Source organism: Budorcas taxicolor, chromosome 1 (genome assembly GCF_023091745.1).
Source record: "Budorcas taxicolor isolate Tak-1 chromosome 1, Takin1.1, whole genome shotgun sequence".
Lineage (NCBI taxonomy): Eukaryota > Metazoa > Chordata > Mammalia > Artiodactyla > Bovidae > Budorcas > Budorcas taxicolor.
Genome location: NC_068910.1, coordinates 118,551,533 through 118,568,781, shown reverse-complemented (window position 1 = coordinate 118,568,781; position 17,249 = coordinate 118,551,533). Strand labels below are relative to the sequence as shown.

Here is a 17,249-nt window from a genome sequence, read left to right as displayed (position 1 = left end):
ACATAAGTTGTGTTAACAACAACAATAGCGAATCTTTAGACTTTTGAGAACATTAAGTCATGGTGCTTTGTGTATGTCTAAGAAAACTAAGATTGTGGCATCCAGTCCCACCACTTCATGGCAAATAGATGGGGAAACAGAGGAAACAGTGGCTGACTTTATTTTTGGGGCTCCAAAACCACTGCAGATGGTGATTGCAGCCATGAATTTAAAAGACGCTTACTCCTTGGAAGGAAAGTTGTGACCAACCTAGACAGCATATTAAAAAGGAGAGACATTACTTTGTCCACAAAGGTCCGTCTAGTCAAGGCTATGGTTTTTCCAGTGGTCATGTGTGGATGTGAGAGTTGGACTGTGAAGAAGGCTGAGTGCGGAAGAATTGATGCTTTTGAAGTGTGATGTTGGAGAAGACTCTTGAGAGTCCCTTGGACTGCAAGGAGATCCAACCAGTCCATCCTAAAGGAGATCAGTCCTGGGTGTTCATTGGAAGGACTGATGTTGAAGCTGAAACTCCAATACTTTGGCCACCTGATGTGACGAGCTGACTCATTTGAAAAGACCCTGATGCTGGGAAAGATTGAGGGCACAAGGAGAAGGGGACAACAGAGGATGAGATGGCTGGATGGCATCACCGACTCAATGGAGATGAGTTTGAGTAAACTCTGGGAGTCGGTGATGGACAGGGAGGCCTGGAGTGCTGTGATTCATGGGGTTGCAAAGAGTCAGACATGACTGAGTGACTGAACTGAACTGAAGATAAAGAGAATCCTGGTAGAAAGAAAAATTATGCTAACCTAGGTTGGGGAGACTTAGGTAGCTGACTAGGCTTTTGCCCGTGATAACACAGTATGTTTTTTGAATATATTTATATTATTATGTCTAATTTTGAGTTCCATTCTTCAGAAACAATAGGAAAAATTAGTGCACATATAGAAAAGCTATGAATGTGACTAAATAAAAATATAACCAAAAAAAGGAAAGTGAAATTGTTTCTTTATAAGAAGAACTCAGTAGAAACCTAACTTTCCCTAAGTTTTTGTTTGAAGATGTCCTCATAAGGCTTCCCTCCATCTTCCTGCACATAATAGTGTGGTTCTGAACTGGGAGGAGCCATGAAGCCTAGGGGACATTAGAGTGTGGCTTGGAATCCTTGAATCCCTGGCTACTGATGATTGTCGAAGACAGCATTATGTCTTGTACATGTATGTGCTACATGTTTTCAATACAGAGATATAGTTGTGAGTAGTAAAACATAAAACCCCTTAAAAGTATGATTGAATTCATGATTTATCTATTTATCTTGTCGTCATGTATTTTCTCAAGTCAGGATGGTGGTGGTTCTAAAATCATTTTTTTCAGCTTATGGAGATCCTCGTGGGAAGCAGCTAATACGGAATGAAAGAAAATGATGCTCCATTGTCAGGTGAAGTCATGACATTACTGCAAAGTTGGACCAACTCTGCAGATTCCTGGAGTTTTGCTATGGAGCCTGCTGTGTGCAGCTGCCACCTAATTGTACCATCGACTGTGCTGTACTGGGAGATGGTACACCATCCCAACCACCTCAACCACATCCAGGAGCCAAGAGAAAGAAGGGCACTGGAAACATCTTCACCACTGCTGAAGACATCTCGCCTCGTTTTCCTTCAATTCAAATCAAGTCCTCTGGAAAGTGATCTTATAGGGCCTCTCTCATCTCACATACACCGCACACTCTCTAAGCCATCACGGCAGTTCTTTCTGATAAGTGGTAGTTGGCCTTGAGAGTGTATAGGCATCACTACCAGCTGATCGGAGTTGGCATGTCACTTGAAACCAGTTTCCTATCCCTAACCCAGAGATGCTGTCGAGACCATAAATGATAAATGATCACACACACTCATATCTGGCTTGGCTAAGAATTACAAAGATAAGGACAAACAGAACAGTATTCACCAGAGGAGAAAGTGTGATCTACAGTCCTCCAAGAATGGATGTGTAATTTCTATTTGAGATCTTTAATGTTCAGTTCAGTCACTCAGTCGTGTCCGACTCTTGAGACCCCATGGATTGCAGTACCCCAGGCTTCCCTGTCCATCATCGACTCCAGGAGCTTACCCAAACTCATGTACATTGAGTTGATGATATCATCCAACTATCTCATCCTCTGTCATCCCCTTCTCCTCCTGCCTTTAATCAGCTTCAGGATCTTTTCCAGTGACTCAGTTCTTTGCATTAGGTGGCCAAAGTATTAGAGTTTCAGCTTCAGCATCACTCCCCAGGTCAGTAGGTGCCCAATATGCTACTGGAGAAGAGTGGAGAAATAACTCTAGAAAGAATGAAGAGATGGAGCCAAAGCAAAAACAACACCCAGTTGTGGATGGGACTGGTTTTGCAAGCAAAGTCTGATGCTGTAAAGACAAATATTGCATAGGAACCTGGAATGTTAGGTCCGTGAATCAAGGCAAATTGAAAGTGGTCAAACAGGAGATGGCAAGAGTTTACCTGGAGTTTACCCAAACTCATGTCCATTGAGTCAGTGATGCCATCCAACCATCTCATCCTCTGTCGTCCCCTTCTTCTCGTGCCCTCAATCTTTCCCAGCATCAGGGTCTTTTCAAATGAGTCAGCTCTTCACATCAGATGGCCAAAGTATTGGAGTTTCAGCTTCAACATCAGTCCTTCCAATGAACACCCAGGACTGATCTCCTTTAGGATGGACTGGTTGGATCTCCTTGCAGTCCAAGGGACTCTATCAAAAGTCTTCTCCAACACCACAGTTCAAAAGCATCAATTCTTCAGCACTCAGCTTTCTTTATAGTCCAACTCTCCCATCCATACATGACTACTGGAAAAACCATAACCTTGACTAGACTGGGACCTGACTGTGCTCAGATCATGAAATCTTTAAAAGTAGAACATAAATATTATTTAGATGCAGAACTACCTGAAGGCAGGGACCTCGTTTAAATACCATTGCCATCTTCAGATTTTCTTGGTGCTTTGTTTTCATAAACTGTTTTAGGTTTTATTATTTGATTGGAAACATCAAACATTGCTTTGGTAGTTTATTACTGAATTTTATTACTTTTCCACTTGGTCAGTTGATTCCCTGGATGTCATTGTACATTCGAAGAATACATATGAAACAGACCTCTAAGAGGCTATTAGATTTCTTCCCCCTTTAAGAGACAAAATCTATGTGAACTGCTCTTTTAGTTACTGGGTTTTGACAACTTTTTAGTAAGTTATGTCAGTGGTTTCCATTATTTTTTCCTGAAAAATTAGTCAGATTAATTTAAACTTTGGGAATCTTGTGAATACAGTACTCCATACCTAGCTAGCAGTAAATTAGATTTTCACAGCTTGTCTCAGATACTTATTCTAGAAATTAGCAATTTAATTCTCTACGTGCATTAAGTCCTGATTATTCCATTGGTTTAACAAGCTTGTTGATTATTTAAATAAAAGTCTCAAAATATATACTCCTCTATTTCCTGTTCACAAAAGTAAAATGGATTTTAAAATCAGAATACCTTGAGGATGTTAATATAATTATGAAATTAATAATTTGGGGATTATCTACATAGCATTCTCCCTGAGTGTTAGTCACTCAGTCCTGTTCGACTCTTTGAGACCCCATGGACTGTAGCTCACTAGGTTCCTCTGTCCATGGGATTTTCCAGGCAGAAATACTGGAGTAGGTTGCCATTCTCTACTCCAGGGGATCTTCCTGACCCATGGATCAAACCTAGGTCTCCTACGTTGCAGGCAGATTCTTTATCGCCTGAACCACAAGGGAAATAGCATTCTCTATAGGTGGGGGGAAATATTTGAGACACAATATTTTGTTCTTAATTGACTTCTGGATCAAAGAGAAATTTTAAAAACTTCTTTAATACACATTAACAAAATATGGTTTATTAAAACCTTTTGAGCTTCCCTGGTGGCTCAAAATGATAATCTGCCTGCAATGCAGGAGACCCAGCTTCAATCCCTGGCTTAGGAAGACCCCCTGGAGAAGGGAATGGCAACCCACTCCAGTATTCTTGCCTGGAGAATTCCATGGACAGAGGAGTCTGGTGGGCTACAGGCTGCGGGTCACAAAGAATTGGACATGACCTAACAACTAATACTTTCATATGTTAAGGCATACCTAATTTAATGAATTTTATTAAACATTTTACTCTTTCTTGCCAGACTAGGATAGGCAATAATTTTTTTTCCAGGTTTCTTGAGTATAATTGACAAAAAATTATATATGCTTAAAGTGAACAACAGAGTGATTCACTATACATATACATTGTGAAATATTTACCACAGTCAAGTTAATTAAAACATCTTATCATCTCACCCAGTTACCATGTTGCTTATGTAGGTGTGAGAATGCTTCAGATTTACTCTCTCAGCACATTCCAGTATACAATACAGTATTATTTAGTATAGTCACCATGCTGTGCATTAGATCCTCAGAACTTATCGAGCTTATAAATGAAAGTTTGTACCCTTTGACCAACATCTCCCCATTATCTCTGGCCCACAGTTGCCAGCAACCATGATTCTACTTTCTGTTTTTATGAATTCAACCTTATTATTAGTATTATTGGATTCCACATGTAAATCATATTATATGTTTCTCTGTCTGGCTTATTTCACTTAGTATAATGCCCTACAGTTTCATTCTTATAACAAATGGAGAATCTTCAACTCTTTTATGGCTAAATAATATTCTACTCTCGCCTCCCTCCCTCTCACATACACACACATCCATGCATACTTTCTTCAACCTTCCATCCATCATTGGACACTTAGGTCGCTTCCATATTTCCATATCTTGCTGGTACTGACTGATGTTGCAGTGAAGATGGGCGTGCAGATATCTCTTCAACATACTGTCTTCATTTTCTTCAGATATATACCCAGAAGTGGGTTTCTGGATCGTATAACAGCTACATTTTTAATTTTTGAGGAAACTCCACACTATTTTCCATAATGGTTGTACCAGTTTACATTCCTACCAACAGTATACAAGGATTCCTTTTTCTCCACATCCGCAACAACACTGTCACTTCTCTTTTTGACAATAGCCATCCTAATAGGTGTGAAGTCATAAGTTACTGTGATTTCGATTTGCTTTCCCTGATTATTAGTGATGTTAAGCATCTTTTCATGTACCTGTTGGCCATTTGTGTGTCTTTTTTTTGGAAAACTGTCTATTCGGGCCTTCAGACCATTTTTCAATAAGAGGGTTTTTTTTCTTTTTTTGCTATTCAATTATTTGAGTTATTTATACATTTTAGACATTAATACCTTATCATATAAATTATTTGCATATATTTTCTCCCTTTCTGTATATTGCTTTTTCATTTTTTTTTTTGGAGTGTTTCCTTTGCTATACAATAGCTTTGTAATTTGATATACTCCCACTGGAGAAGGCAATGGCAACCCACTCCAGTACTCTTGCCTGAAAAATCCCATGGACGGAGGAGCCTGGTGGGTTGTAGTCCATGGGATCACTAAGAGTCAGACACGACTGAACGACTTCACTTTCACTTTTCACTTCCATGCATTGGAGAAGGAAATGGCAACCCACTCCAGTGTTCTTGCCTGGAGAGTCCCAGGAACGGAGGAGCCTGGTGGCCTGCCATCTATGGGGTCGCACGGAGTCGGACACAACTGAAGTGACTTAGCAGCATACTCCCACTTGTTTATTTTTTGTTCCGCTATGCTTTTAGTGTTATATCAAGAACAACGACAACAAAATTCATTGCCCAGACCAATGTTAAGGAGCTTTTTGTATATTTTCTTCTGGGAACTTTATGGTTTCAGGTCTTACCTTTAAATCATTAATTCATTTTGGGTTAATGTTTATGAGTGGTGTGAAATAGGGTCCAGCTTTGTTCTTTTGTCTGTACATCCAATTTTCCCACCATTTATTAAAAAGACTATATGTGTATGTGTTCATCGCTCAGTTGTGTCCAGCTCTTTGTGACCGCATGGACTGTAGCCCGCCAGGCTCCTTTGTCCATGAGATTTTCCAGGCAGGAATACTGGAGTGGGTTGCCATTCCCTTCTCTATTTATTGAGGATTTTAGCATCTATGTTCACCAGTGATTCTAGACTGTATTTTTCTTTCCTTATAAAGCCCATATCTGGTTTTGGAATCAAAGTAATGTGGACCTCATAAAAAGAGTTTGGAAATTTTCTTTCTTTAAAGAAGAAAAAAAATTTTGGAATAGTTTTTTAGAAGAGATTGATAGGCATTATTATTATTATTATGTTTGGTAAAACTCACCACTGATGTCATCTGGTCCTGGGTTTTTCTTTGTTGGGAGATTTTTAATGACTGATTCAGTATCTTTATTCACTCTTGGTCTGTTCATGTTTTCTATTTCCTCATGATTCAGTCTTGGTAGGTTGTATGTTTCTAGGAATTTACCCATTTCTTCTATGTTATATAATTTGTTGGAATATAATTTTTCATTGTAGTGTCTTAAGATCCTTTGTATTTCTGTGGTATCCACATTAATGTCTCATTTTTCATTTCTGATCTTATTTATTTGAATTTTCACTGTTATTCTTATCTAGTCTAATTAAGTGCTAATCTCTCAGTCATGTCCAACTCTTTGTGACCCCATGGGTTGTAGCCTGCCAGGCTCCCCAGTACAAGGGATTGTCTAGGCAAGAATACTAGAGTGGGTTACCACTTCCTTCTTCAGGGGATCTTCCTGACCCAGGGATCAAACCCAGATCTCCTGCATTGCAGGCAGATTCTTTACCATCTAAGCCACTGGGGAAACCCAAGTCTTATTAATGGTTTTACAATTTTGTTTATCTTTTCAAAAAATAGGCTCCTAGTTTGATTAATCTGTTCTATTGTTTTTTCTGTTCTCTGTTTCATTTATTTCTTCTCTGATCTTTGCCATTTCTTTCCTTCTGTTAACTTGGGACTTAGTTCTTCTTTTTCTAGTTCATTGAGGTATTTAATTTAATGTTATTTGTTATATCATTCTTGTTTATTTCTTAATGGAAGTGTTTATCACTATGCATGGGTTTATTCCTGGGTTTTCTGTCCTATTCCATTGATCTATGTTTCTGTTTTGGGGGCAGTACCATACTGTTTTGATGACTGTAGCTTTGTAGTATAGTCTGAAGTCAGGGAGTCTGATTCCTCCAGCTCTGTTCTTTTTTTTCTCAAGATTCTTTCGGCCATCCAGGCTCTTTTGTATTTCCATAAATATTTTAAAATTACTTATTCTAGTTCCATGAAAAGTGCCATTGGTAATTTGATAGGGATTGCACTGAATCTACGGATCACCTTGGGTAGTATGGTTATTTTAACAATGTTGATTCTTCCAGTCCAAGAACACAGTATATCTTTCCATTTTTTTTGTGTTGTTTTTGGTTTCTTTCATCAGTGTCTTATAGTTTCCAGGGTATAGGGTTTTTGCCTCTTTGGTAGATTTATTCCTATGTATTTCATTCTTTTTGATGCAGTAGTAAATGGAATTGTTTCCTTAATTTTACCTTGCTGCTGTTGCTACTGCTGCTAAGTCACTTCAGTCGTGTCCAACTCACCTTAATATATTTAAAATTGCCCTTTTAATTTCCCCTTTGAGTCATTGGTTTTTCAGTAGTCTGATGTTTAATTTCCACATATTTGTGAATTTTCCAGCTTTCTTCCACTTGTTGATTTTAGTTTTATACCATTATGGTCAGAAAAGATACTTGATACAATTCAGTCCTTGTAAATTTGTTAACTTGTTTTGTGACCTAATATATGATCTGTCCTGGAAAATATTCCATGGGCATTTAAGAAGAATGTGAATTTTATTGCTTTTGGTTGAAATATTGTATTTTCTAATGTTGGGTCCATTTTATATTTAATGTCCATTTTTCCTTATAACTCTCTCTCTGGATGGTCTATCCATTGTTAAAAGAAGGGTACTGCAGTCCCCTATATTATTGCATTGCTCTCTATTTCTACCTTTCAGTTCAGTTCAGTCGCTCAGTCGTGTCTGACTCTTTGCGACCCCATGAATCACAGCACTCCAGGCCTCCCTGTCCATCACCAACTCCCGGAGTTCACTCAGAGTCCCGTCCATCGAGTCAGTGATGCCATCCAGCCATCTCATCCTCTGTCGTCCCCTTCTCCTCCTGCCTTCAATCCCTCCCAGCATCAGAGTCTTTTCCAATGAGTCAACTCTTCGCATGAGGTGGCCAAAGTGCTGGAGTTTCAGTTTTAGCATCAGTCCTTCCAAAGAACACCCAGGACTGATCTCCTTTAGAATGGACTGGTTGGATCTCCTTGCAGTCCTAGGGACTCTCAAGAGTCTTCTCCAACACCACACTTCAAAAGCATCAATTCTTCAGTGCTCAGCTTTGTTCACAGTCTGACTCTCACAGCCATACATGACCACTAGAAAACCATAGCCTTGACTAGACGGACCTTTGTTGGCAAAGTAGTCTCTGCTCTTGAATATGCTATCTAGATTGGTCATAACTTTTCTTCCAAGGAGTAAGAGTCTTTTAATTTCATGGCTGCAGTCACCATCTGCAGTGATTTTGGAGCCCAAAAAAATAAAGTCTGACACTGTTTCCACTGTTTCCCCATCTGTTTCCCATGCAAAGATGGGACCAGATGCCTTGATCTTAGTTTTCTGAATATTGAGCTTTTTTTTTTTTTTTTTTACTTTATTTTACTTTACAATACTGTATTGGTTTTAAGCCAACTTTTTCACTCTCCTCTTTTACTTTCATCAAGAGGCTTTTTAGTTCCTCTTCACTTTCTGCATAAGGGAGGTGTCATCTGCATATCTGAGGTTATTTCTACCTTTAGGTCTGTTAATATTTGCTTAATATATTTAGGTGCTCTGACGGTGAGTGTATGTATTTATATGATGTTAATAGCCTCTTGGTGAATCAGCTTCTTTATCATTAAATAATAATCTTCTTTTCTCCTCCAACATACTTAAAGTATGTTTTGGATATAGCTACCCACTCTCTTGATTTTCATTTGCATGGTATGTTTTTTTCCATCCTTTCACTGTGAACCTATGTATATCCTTAAAACTGATATGAGTCTTTTATAGACAGCATATAGTGGGGTCTTGGTTTTTATCTATTCAGTAATTTTACATCTTTTGATTAGTGAATATAATCCATTTATATTTAAAATAATTATTGATAGATAAGGACTTACTATTGCCATCTTATCAGTTGTTTTCTGGCTTTTTTGTAGTTTGTTTCTTTCTTTCTCTCTTGGTCTCTTCCTTTGTGATATGATAATTTCCTGTAGTGCTATGCTTTGACTCCTTTCTCTTTCTCTTTTGTACATCTGCTATAGATTTCTGCTTTGTGGTTATGAAACTATAAGTATAAAACATGTTATAGTTAGAACAGTCTATTTTAAGTTTACAACAACTTAACTTCAGTCACATAGAAAAACCTTCTTACTCCCTCCCCCACAAGCATTTTATGCTCTTTACTTTGTCAACAAAGGTCCGTCTAGTCAAGGCTGTGGTTTTTCCAGTAGTCATGTATGGATGTGAGAGTTGGACTATAAGGAAAGCTGAGCACTGAAGAATTGATGCTTTTGAACTGTGGTGCTGGAGAAGACTTTTGAGAGTCCTTTGGACTGCAAGGAGATCCAACCAGTCCATCCTAAAGGAAATCAGTCCTGAATATTCATTGGCAGAACTGATACCGAAGCTGAGACTCCAATACTTTGGCCACCTGATGTGAAGAAGTGACTCCTTGGAAAAGACCCCGATGCTGGGAGGGATTGAAGGCAGGAGGAGAAGGGGACGACAGAGGATGAGATGGTTGGATGGCATCATCGACTCAACGGACATGAGTTTGAGTAAGCTCCGGGAGTTGGTGATGGATAGGAAAGCCTGGCATGCTGCAGTCCAGGGCGTCGCAAAGAGTCGGATGCAACTGAGTGACTGAACTGTCTGACTGATTTCACAGTTTACATATTTTAATATTGTGTTCATTCATAAATTATTGTAGCTATGGTTGTTTTTTAAACTTTGTCTTTTAACCTTCATGTTAATATTAGAGTTAAGTGACTTACATACCATCATTACAGAATTAGAATATTATGAATTTGACTGTATACTTACCCTTACCAGTGAGTTTTGTATTTTCACATTTTTAAGTTACTAGTTTCCTTTCGTTTCAGCTTGAAGAATTTCCTATAGCATTTCTTGTAAGGCAGATCTAGTAATGAACCCCCTCAATTTTGTTTGTTTTGGAAATTCTTTATCTCTACCTCATTTCTGAAGGACAGTTTCAATATTGGTCATGTATTCTTGGTTGGCAGGTTATTGTTTCTCCTTTTGGTGCTTTGATTATATCATACCACTCTCTCCTCATCTATAAGACTTCTGTTGAAAATCCACTGATTATTTTTTTGTATGGGAGAAATTTTTTCCCCCTCAGGATAGTTGTATAAATCTCTGTAGACTGAGTAACACATGAAAAAAATAGTGTGTGGTATGTTTCCTCCCGTGGCCATTTCTTTAGCCAACTTACCCACTTGCTGAAGCATCTACGTAGTCTTCAGGGTTCATTCAATGGAAATTTGTTTTATTAACACATTAGAAATTGTGCATATTGGCATAGCTTCTTTCTGATGGGAAAAAAAGCCAAGATTGCATTGGCAGGTAGGGAAAACCATTTCTAATTCCCAGATTGAATATAGCTGGTTGTTTCTTTTGCCCTGATACTGACTTCAAATGGCATATCTTCTGTAAGTCCTGGTCATTAGATGTTGAGCTACTGAGTGTTCTCACGCTTTTGATAGCCAGTAATTCTTTAGAATTATTCAGTTTCATAAGAAAACATTAAGCTCTGATTGTCAGCTAGTAAAAACAAGATCCTAAACATAGCCATTATCTTTAAGAATTTCACTTTTTAGAGGGAAAACAGGCATAAAGTCAACTGAAATATAATGTGTAAGCGTTGTAAGAGTGATATGATCACAGAGCAGCTATCACCCACCCCTGAGAGGCATGTACTTGTGTTTCTAACATCCTAGTAGTTTTCCTGCTCTTAAGATGTTTGTATTTGGCTTCACAGTTGATACTTGTTTTATAAGTTTGCTGGGTTGTGTTAGCTGTGATTAGTTAATATTGTTAGGGAGAGACATTATTTCACTTTGATTTTACCCTAAAGAACACAGTAAGGAGCTATTTTGTCAAGAACGGCAGCAAAACTTTTTGTGGATTTGTTAGGTACAGGGTGCAGTACCTAATAAACACAGTTCCTTTTTTGAGAAGGTGAGGTGTTCTTGGGGAAATAACATTTAAAGAAAGAACAAATATGATACAGCAGCATAAGTTTCTGCACAACACTATAATTTTTAATGCACCTTCATATTTATTGTTAGTGATGACCATGTAAGTAAGGCAAGTTAGAGTAGACACTCATTTTATGAATAAGAAACTTTACTGGCTTCCCACAATTACACAATAAGTATTTGGTAGAGACAGCACTCAAAGTTACCTGACTTTAATCTACAGCTCTTTCTGCCTTAACATAGCAAGAATTGAGTAGTTCTTCTGGAAATCAGAGAACAAGACCTTACAAGTCCTGTCCAGACACCAAAGAGTAAATCAGGTTCTGGTGTACAGTGAAAGGGTAAAGTCTGGGGTGGGCCAAAACCACATGCTGAGCAAAAAGCAGAAAGCTGAAAGTCTGAGTTGAGAAAGGCCAAGGAAGCAGAATACAAAGGGACATTTAGGCAAGAACTAGTAGAGATTTTGTGAAGAGACAAGGTAGGAGACCAGGGAATTTGTGGGGCTAGAAGAAGCACAAGCTGGAATCAAGACTGCCGGGAGAAATATCAATAGCCTCAGATATGCAGATGACACCACCCTTATGGCAGAAAGTGAAGAGGAACTAAAAAGCCTCTTGTGAAAGTGAAAGAGGAGAGTGAAAAAGTTGGCTTCAAGCTCAACATTCAGAAAACTAAGATCATGGCATCTGGTCCCATCACTTCATGGGAAATAGATGGGGAAACAGTGGAAACAGTGTCAGACTTCATTTTTGGGGGGGGGGGGCTCCAAAATCAATACAGATGGTGACTGCAGCCATGAAATTAAAAGACATTTACTCCTTGGAAGAAAAGTTATGATCAACCTAGATAGCATAGTGAAAAGCAGAGACGTTACTTTGCCAACAAAGGTCCGTCTAGTCAAGGCTATGATTTTTCCAGTAGTCATGTATGCATGTGAGAGTTGGACTGTAAAGAAAGCTGAGAGCTGAAGAATTGATGCTTTTGAACTGTGGTGTTGGAGAAGACTCGAGAGTCCCTTGGACTGCAAGGAGATCCAACCAGTCCATTCTGAAGGAGATCAGCCCTGGGATTTCTTTGGAGGGAATGATGCTGAAGCTGAAACTCTAGTACTTTGGCCATCTCATGCAAAGAGTTGACTTGTTGGAAAAGACTCTGATGCTGGGAGGGATATGGGGCTGGAGGAGAAGGGGACAAGAGGATGAAATAGCTGGATGGCATCACCGGCTCAACGGACATGGGCTTGGGTGAATTCCAGGAGTTGGTGATGGACAGGGAGGCCTGGCGTGCTGCGATTCATGGTGTCGCAAAGAGTCAGACACAACTGAGCGACTGAACTGAACTGAACTGAATTGAACTGTCAACGCATCCAACTGCAAAGCGCCTTTTCAACACTGAATCCCTTCCCTGCTGGTCTTAAAGGCATATAACATTCTGAACCTAAATCTTAACAGGTATAGGAAAATGTAAAGGTGTTTATTGGTGTTTTGCTTGGATTACTTGGTCATATATTAAGGTTGATATAAGGCTGGCCCTATTTTATATATTTTATTTCTAAGGTATATATTTTAGAACCTTACATGTACTTTGATGAAATGTTCTGTGTCTTCCACATTTCAAGCACTCAGTAGCTACATGTGGCCAGTTGATTACCATATTGGACAGAATGTTAAATTTGGATTCTTTTTCAAAAAAGTATTTTTATTTTTTTAATATAAATTTATTTATTTTAATTGGAGGTTAATTACTTTACAACGCTGTATTGGTTTTGCCATACATCAACATGAATCCACCACAGGTATACACGTGTTCCGCATCCTGAACCCCCCTCCCTCCTCCCTCCCCGTACCATCCCTCTGGGTCGTCCCAGTTTTTAAAGTAATAAATGCACATGTAAAAATACTCAAGTGTTCAGAAAGTGAAAAATGAAAATTAAAAGTACCTTTCCCTGCCTTCCTCTCTCTCTCTATCCTTTTCCCAGTGGTATCCACTATTAAAACTTTCTTTTGTTTGCTTTTAGGAAAAGAAAAGCATGGCTATCAGCATTTTATACATATACTCTTTTTTTACATTACAAAAGTTGATTATACTAGGTTTGCTATTTTACATCTTTTAAAGATATTGACACAATAATATATTTAGCTCTAACTTTTTAATTTAAAGGTTGCCTAGTGTCCCCTTGTTTGAAAATGGGATTTGTCAGTTCCCTAAGAATCCACCTGCCAATGCAAGAGCCGTGAGTCTGATCCCTGGTCAAAAAGATCCCTGGAGAAGGAAATGGCAACCCACTGCAGTATTCTTACCTGGGAAATCCCACGGACAGAGAAGCCTGGTGGGCTACATAATAGAGTCGGGCACTACTTAGTGACTAAACAACAATTCTAGGCTTTTACTTTGCTTCCAGGGTTTTTTTGTTTTGTTTTCCTGTTCATACAGTGCTCTCATATATATGGCCATTGTGCTGTATGTTTTGTAGGGAAGATTCCTAACAGTTCTGTTGCTGAATCAATGGGTAAGAACACAGCCTCTTAAGGAGGATGCCTGAAAGACCTCCATGACAAGTGCTGCTTAAACAAGGAAGCAGTTCAGAATCCGGGGCAAGGGTAGGGCATAAACAATAGAGCCTGAAAGGAAAGGGAGCCAGAGATAAAATAGAAACTGGCTGTGAAACAAGATGATAAATATTTGTACCACTAGTCTTAAGGGTGGCTTTTTAATCAGTACAGTCCCTCCTAGGAGTATTTAAGAAAAAAGTTTTAAATGTCAGTGTATTTTATTATAACAGTAAAAGTAGAGAGATATTTTTATAACTATAATTGTGGTTTTATTATAAATATAGTACATATCTATTGTATATAGTTTGGAAAAATGCAAGAAAGTGTAAAGTAGAAAACCAATTTCATCCATACTCAAAGAAAACCAGTGTTAAACATCTTAATCACTTATTTCTATATGTTATTAGTTTTTACATATTTGAAATCATATTATATGTACATGTGTTTATATCGAAATTTCCCTTTACTTATCATCTTGATCTTATTGGTTTTACTTTCTTTCATTATTTTCTTCCTGCTTTTTTTTAATTTCTTTTTTTCTAGGTAACAGAAATCTAACATTATTTTGGAATGAATTTGGATACCCAGATAATAAGGACATGGAAAAATCCTCAGATTCTGTTCAGTATCAAAGAAGACAAGCCATGGCCATCCCATGCATGATTCAGTGTGGTGAGTATTAAATTCCATTCAAGTTAGCACACTTTTAGTAAGAGCCTAATATTGCAAGTCACTGTGTTAAAAAAAAAAAAAAAGGAAGACAAAGATAAATTAAGACAGGGTTCTTGCTTTCCAAGAGATTAGGGTCTAAGAGAAAGGTTAAGACGAGCATGAAAGTAATTGTAATAGAGGTGAAAATAATGTAAATGATCTCAAAGAGACCCATAATTCTTTGAGGTTTCAAAGAAAGGGAAGAGAGAAAATTGAAGCAAGCCTTCATGACAAGGCGGCCTTTGCCTTGGTCTTTCAAGTCAGTTTTTGAAAGCAGAGATATAGTTGGAAATATGTGTTAATATATAGTGTGCCCTTCAGCTAATATTATTGTGGTGAATAGAAACAGTCATTTTCCAATTTTTAATACTTAACACTGTGTTAAATAATAGTAGATACTTAGCAATTGACTACTGAGTGAATCAATGATGAATAAATAATAAAAGATAAAATTATTAGGTTGTGTAAACATGTTCAACGGCCTTGAATGCCAGGATAAGGAGTTTTAGCTTTAATAAGCAATGGAGAGGCATTGGAAGTTTTTTAAAAAGGAGAGAAATATCACTGAAGCATTGAAGCTTATTATGGGTCTCCACTCTCTGCAGGGAATCTGCCATCCAGTGGGGGAAGCAATCAAGCAAACAAACAATCACACTGTAGCTCCTTACACAGGGCCAAGGGAACCCCTTGGACTTGAATGTGAGCAAGCTTTGGGAAATAGTGAAGGACAAGGGAGCCTGGCATGCTCCAATTCATGGGGTCTCAAAGAGTCGGACATGAGTTAGTGACAGAACAACAACAAGGGAACACCTCCCCAGCCTTGAGCCTGGGGTGGTCCAAACGGGACCTGACCAGTTAGATGTCACTTGTAGCAAGGTTGCTCTGGCAGCTCAGTGCAAGATGATTTGGAGAAGGCCTAAAGAAAAGGTTAGAGTCATAGCTCTGCGGACAAGACTTCTGGCATAATCCAGGATCCAGGTGAGGAATTATACAGGTCTGAATAAAGGTATGGCAGTGAGATTTAAGAGGAACACACATGACAGGCACTTAGAAGGTGTAATTGAGAAAATTGATGACTATATGCAACAACCAATTGGATGATAATATTGCTGGTTAAAAATGACTGTGTGTATTTGATATGTGCGACTTATTACCAGAATCCAGTCTCTAGTACCTGAAAGCCATGTGAAATTGAGCAAATTTCTTAACTTCTCTAAGCTTCAATTTTCTTTTTTATAAAATGAAGTTAGTATTTATAGTTACATTATGCAGTTTTGTGAAAATACAATTAATTAACACATGTTAATTTTATTCAGTGCTTAGGATAGTGTATTATGTTCTCCAGAAAAAGAGAAACAATAGGATAGATAGATTTATGGATGGATGGATGGATAGATAGATATTAATCATAGGGAATTGGCTCAGATGATTGAGGAGGCTGAGAAGTCCCAAGATCTTAGTCAGCAAGCTAAAGACCTGGGAGAGCCGTCGGTTTAACTCCAGAGCTTCAAGGCCTGAGAACTAGGAGGCCTGAAAATATAGTTCCAATCTAAATATTGACAGATTTGATACCCAAGAAGAGCTGATGTTTAGTTCTAGTTTGGAGACAGGAAAAACTGATATCTTGGTTCAAGACAGAAAGAATTGTCTCTTATTTGCAAGAGGGTCAACTTTTTCCCCCTATTCAGGCCTTCAACTGATTTGTTGAGGCCCGCCATATTAGATTGATTATATTCTTTGCAGCCAAAGATGGAGAAGCTCTATGCAGTCAGCAAAAACAAGACTGGGAGCTGACTGTGGCTCAGATCATGAACTCCTTATTGCCAAATTCAGACTCAAATTGAAGAAAGTAGGGAAAACCACTAGACCATTCAGGTAGGACCTAAATCAAATTCCTTATGATTATACAGTAGAAGTGAGAAATAGATTTAAGGGACTAGATCTGATAGATAGAGTGCCTGATGAACTATGGAATGAGGTTCGTGACATCGTACAGGAGACAGGGATCAAGACCATCCCCAAGGAAAAGAAATGAGAAAAAGCAAAGTGACTGTCTGGGGAGGCCTTACAAATAGCTGTGAAAAGAAGAGAAGAGAAAAGCAAAGGAGAAAAGGAAAGATATAAGCATCTGAATGCAGAGTTCCAAAGAATAGCAAGGAGAGATAAGAAAGCCTTCTTCAGCGATCAATGCAAAGAAATAGAGGAAAACAACAGCATGGGGAAGACTAGAGATCTCTTCAAGAAAATTAGAGATACCAAGGGAACACTTCATGCAAAGATGGGCTCGATAAAGAACAGAAATGGTATGGACCTAACAGAAGCAGAAGATATTAAGAAGAGGTGGCAAGAATACACAGACGAACTGTACAAAAAATATCTTCCTGACCAATATAATCAGATGGTGTGATCACTCACCTAAAACCAGACATCCTGGAATGTGAAGTCAAGTGGACCTTAGGAAGCATCACTACGAACAAAGCTAGTGGAGGTGATGGAATTCCAGTTGAGCTATTTCAAATCCTGAAAGATGATGCTGTGAAAGTGCTGCACTCCATATGCCAGCAAATTTGGAAACCTTAGCAGTGGCCACAGGACTGGAAAAGGTCAGTTTTCATTCCAATCCCAAAGAAAGCCAATGCCAAAGAATGCTCAAACTACCCCACAATTGCACTCATCTCACATGCTAGTAAAGTAATGCTCAA

The 17,249-nt window shown here is 38.5% G+C and overlaps 1 protein-coding gene across 1 annotated transcript in view; it reads left to right on the top strand.

Moving 5' to 3' along the window:
* The window catches only part of MORC1 (MORC family CW-type zinc finger 1), a 160,836-nt gene that overhangs the window by 72,771 nt on the left and 70,816 nt on the right, over positions 1–17,249 (top strand). Inside the window, exon 14 of the mRNA XM_052644965.1 lies at positions 14,380–14,508. Coding sequence (XP_052500925.1) covers positions 14,380–14,508 — 129 coding nt within the window. The remainder of the gene's footprint in view (positions 1–14,379; positions 14,509–17,249) is intronic.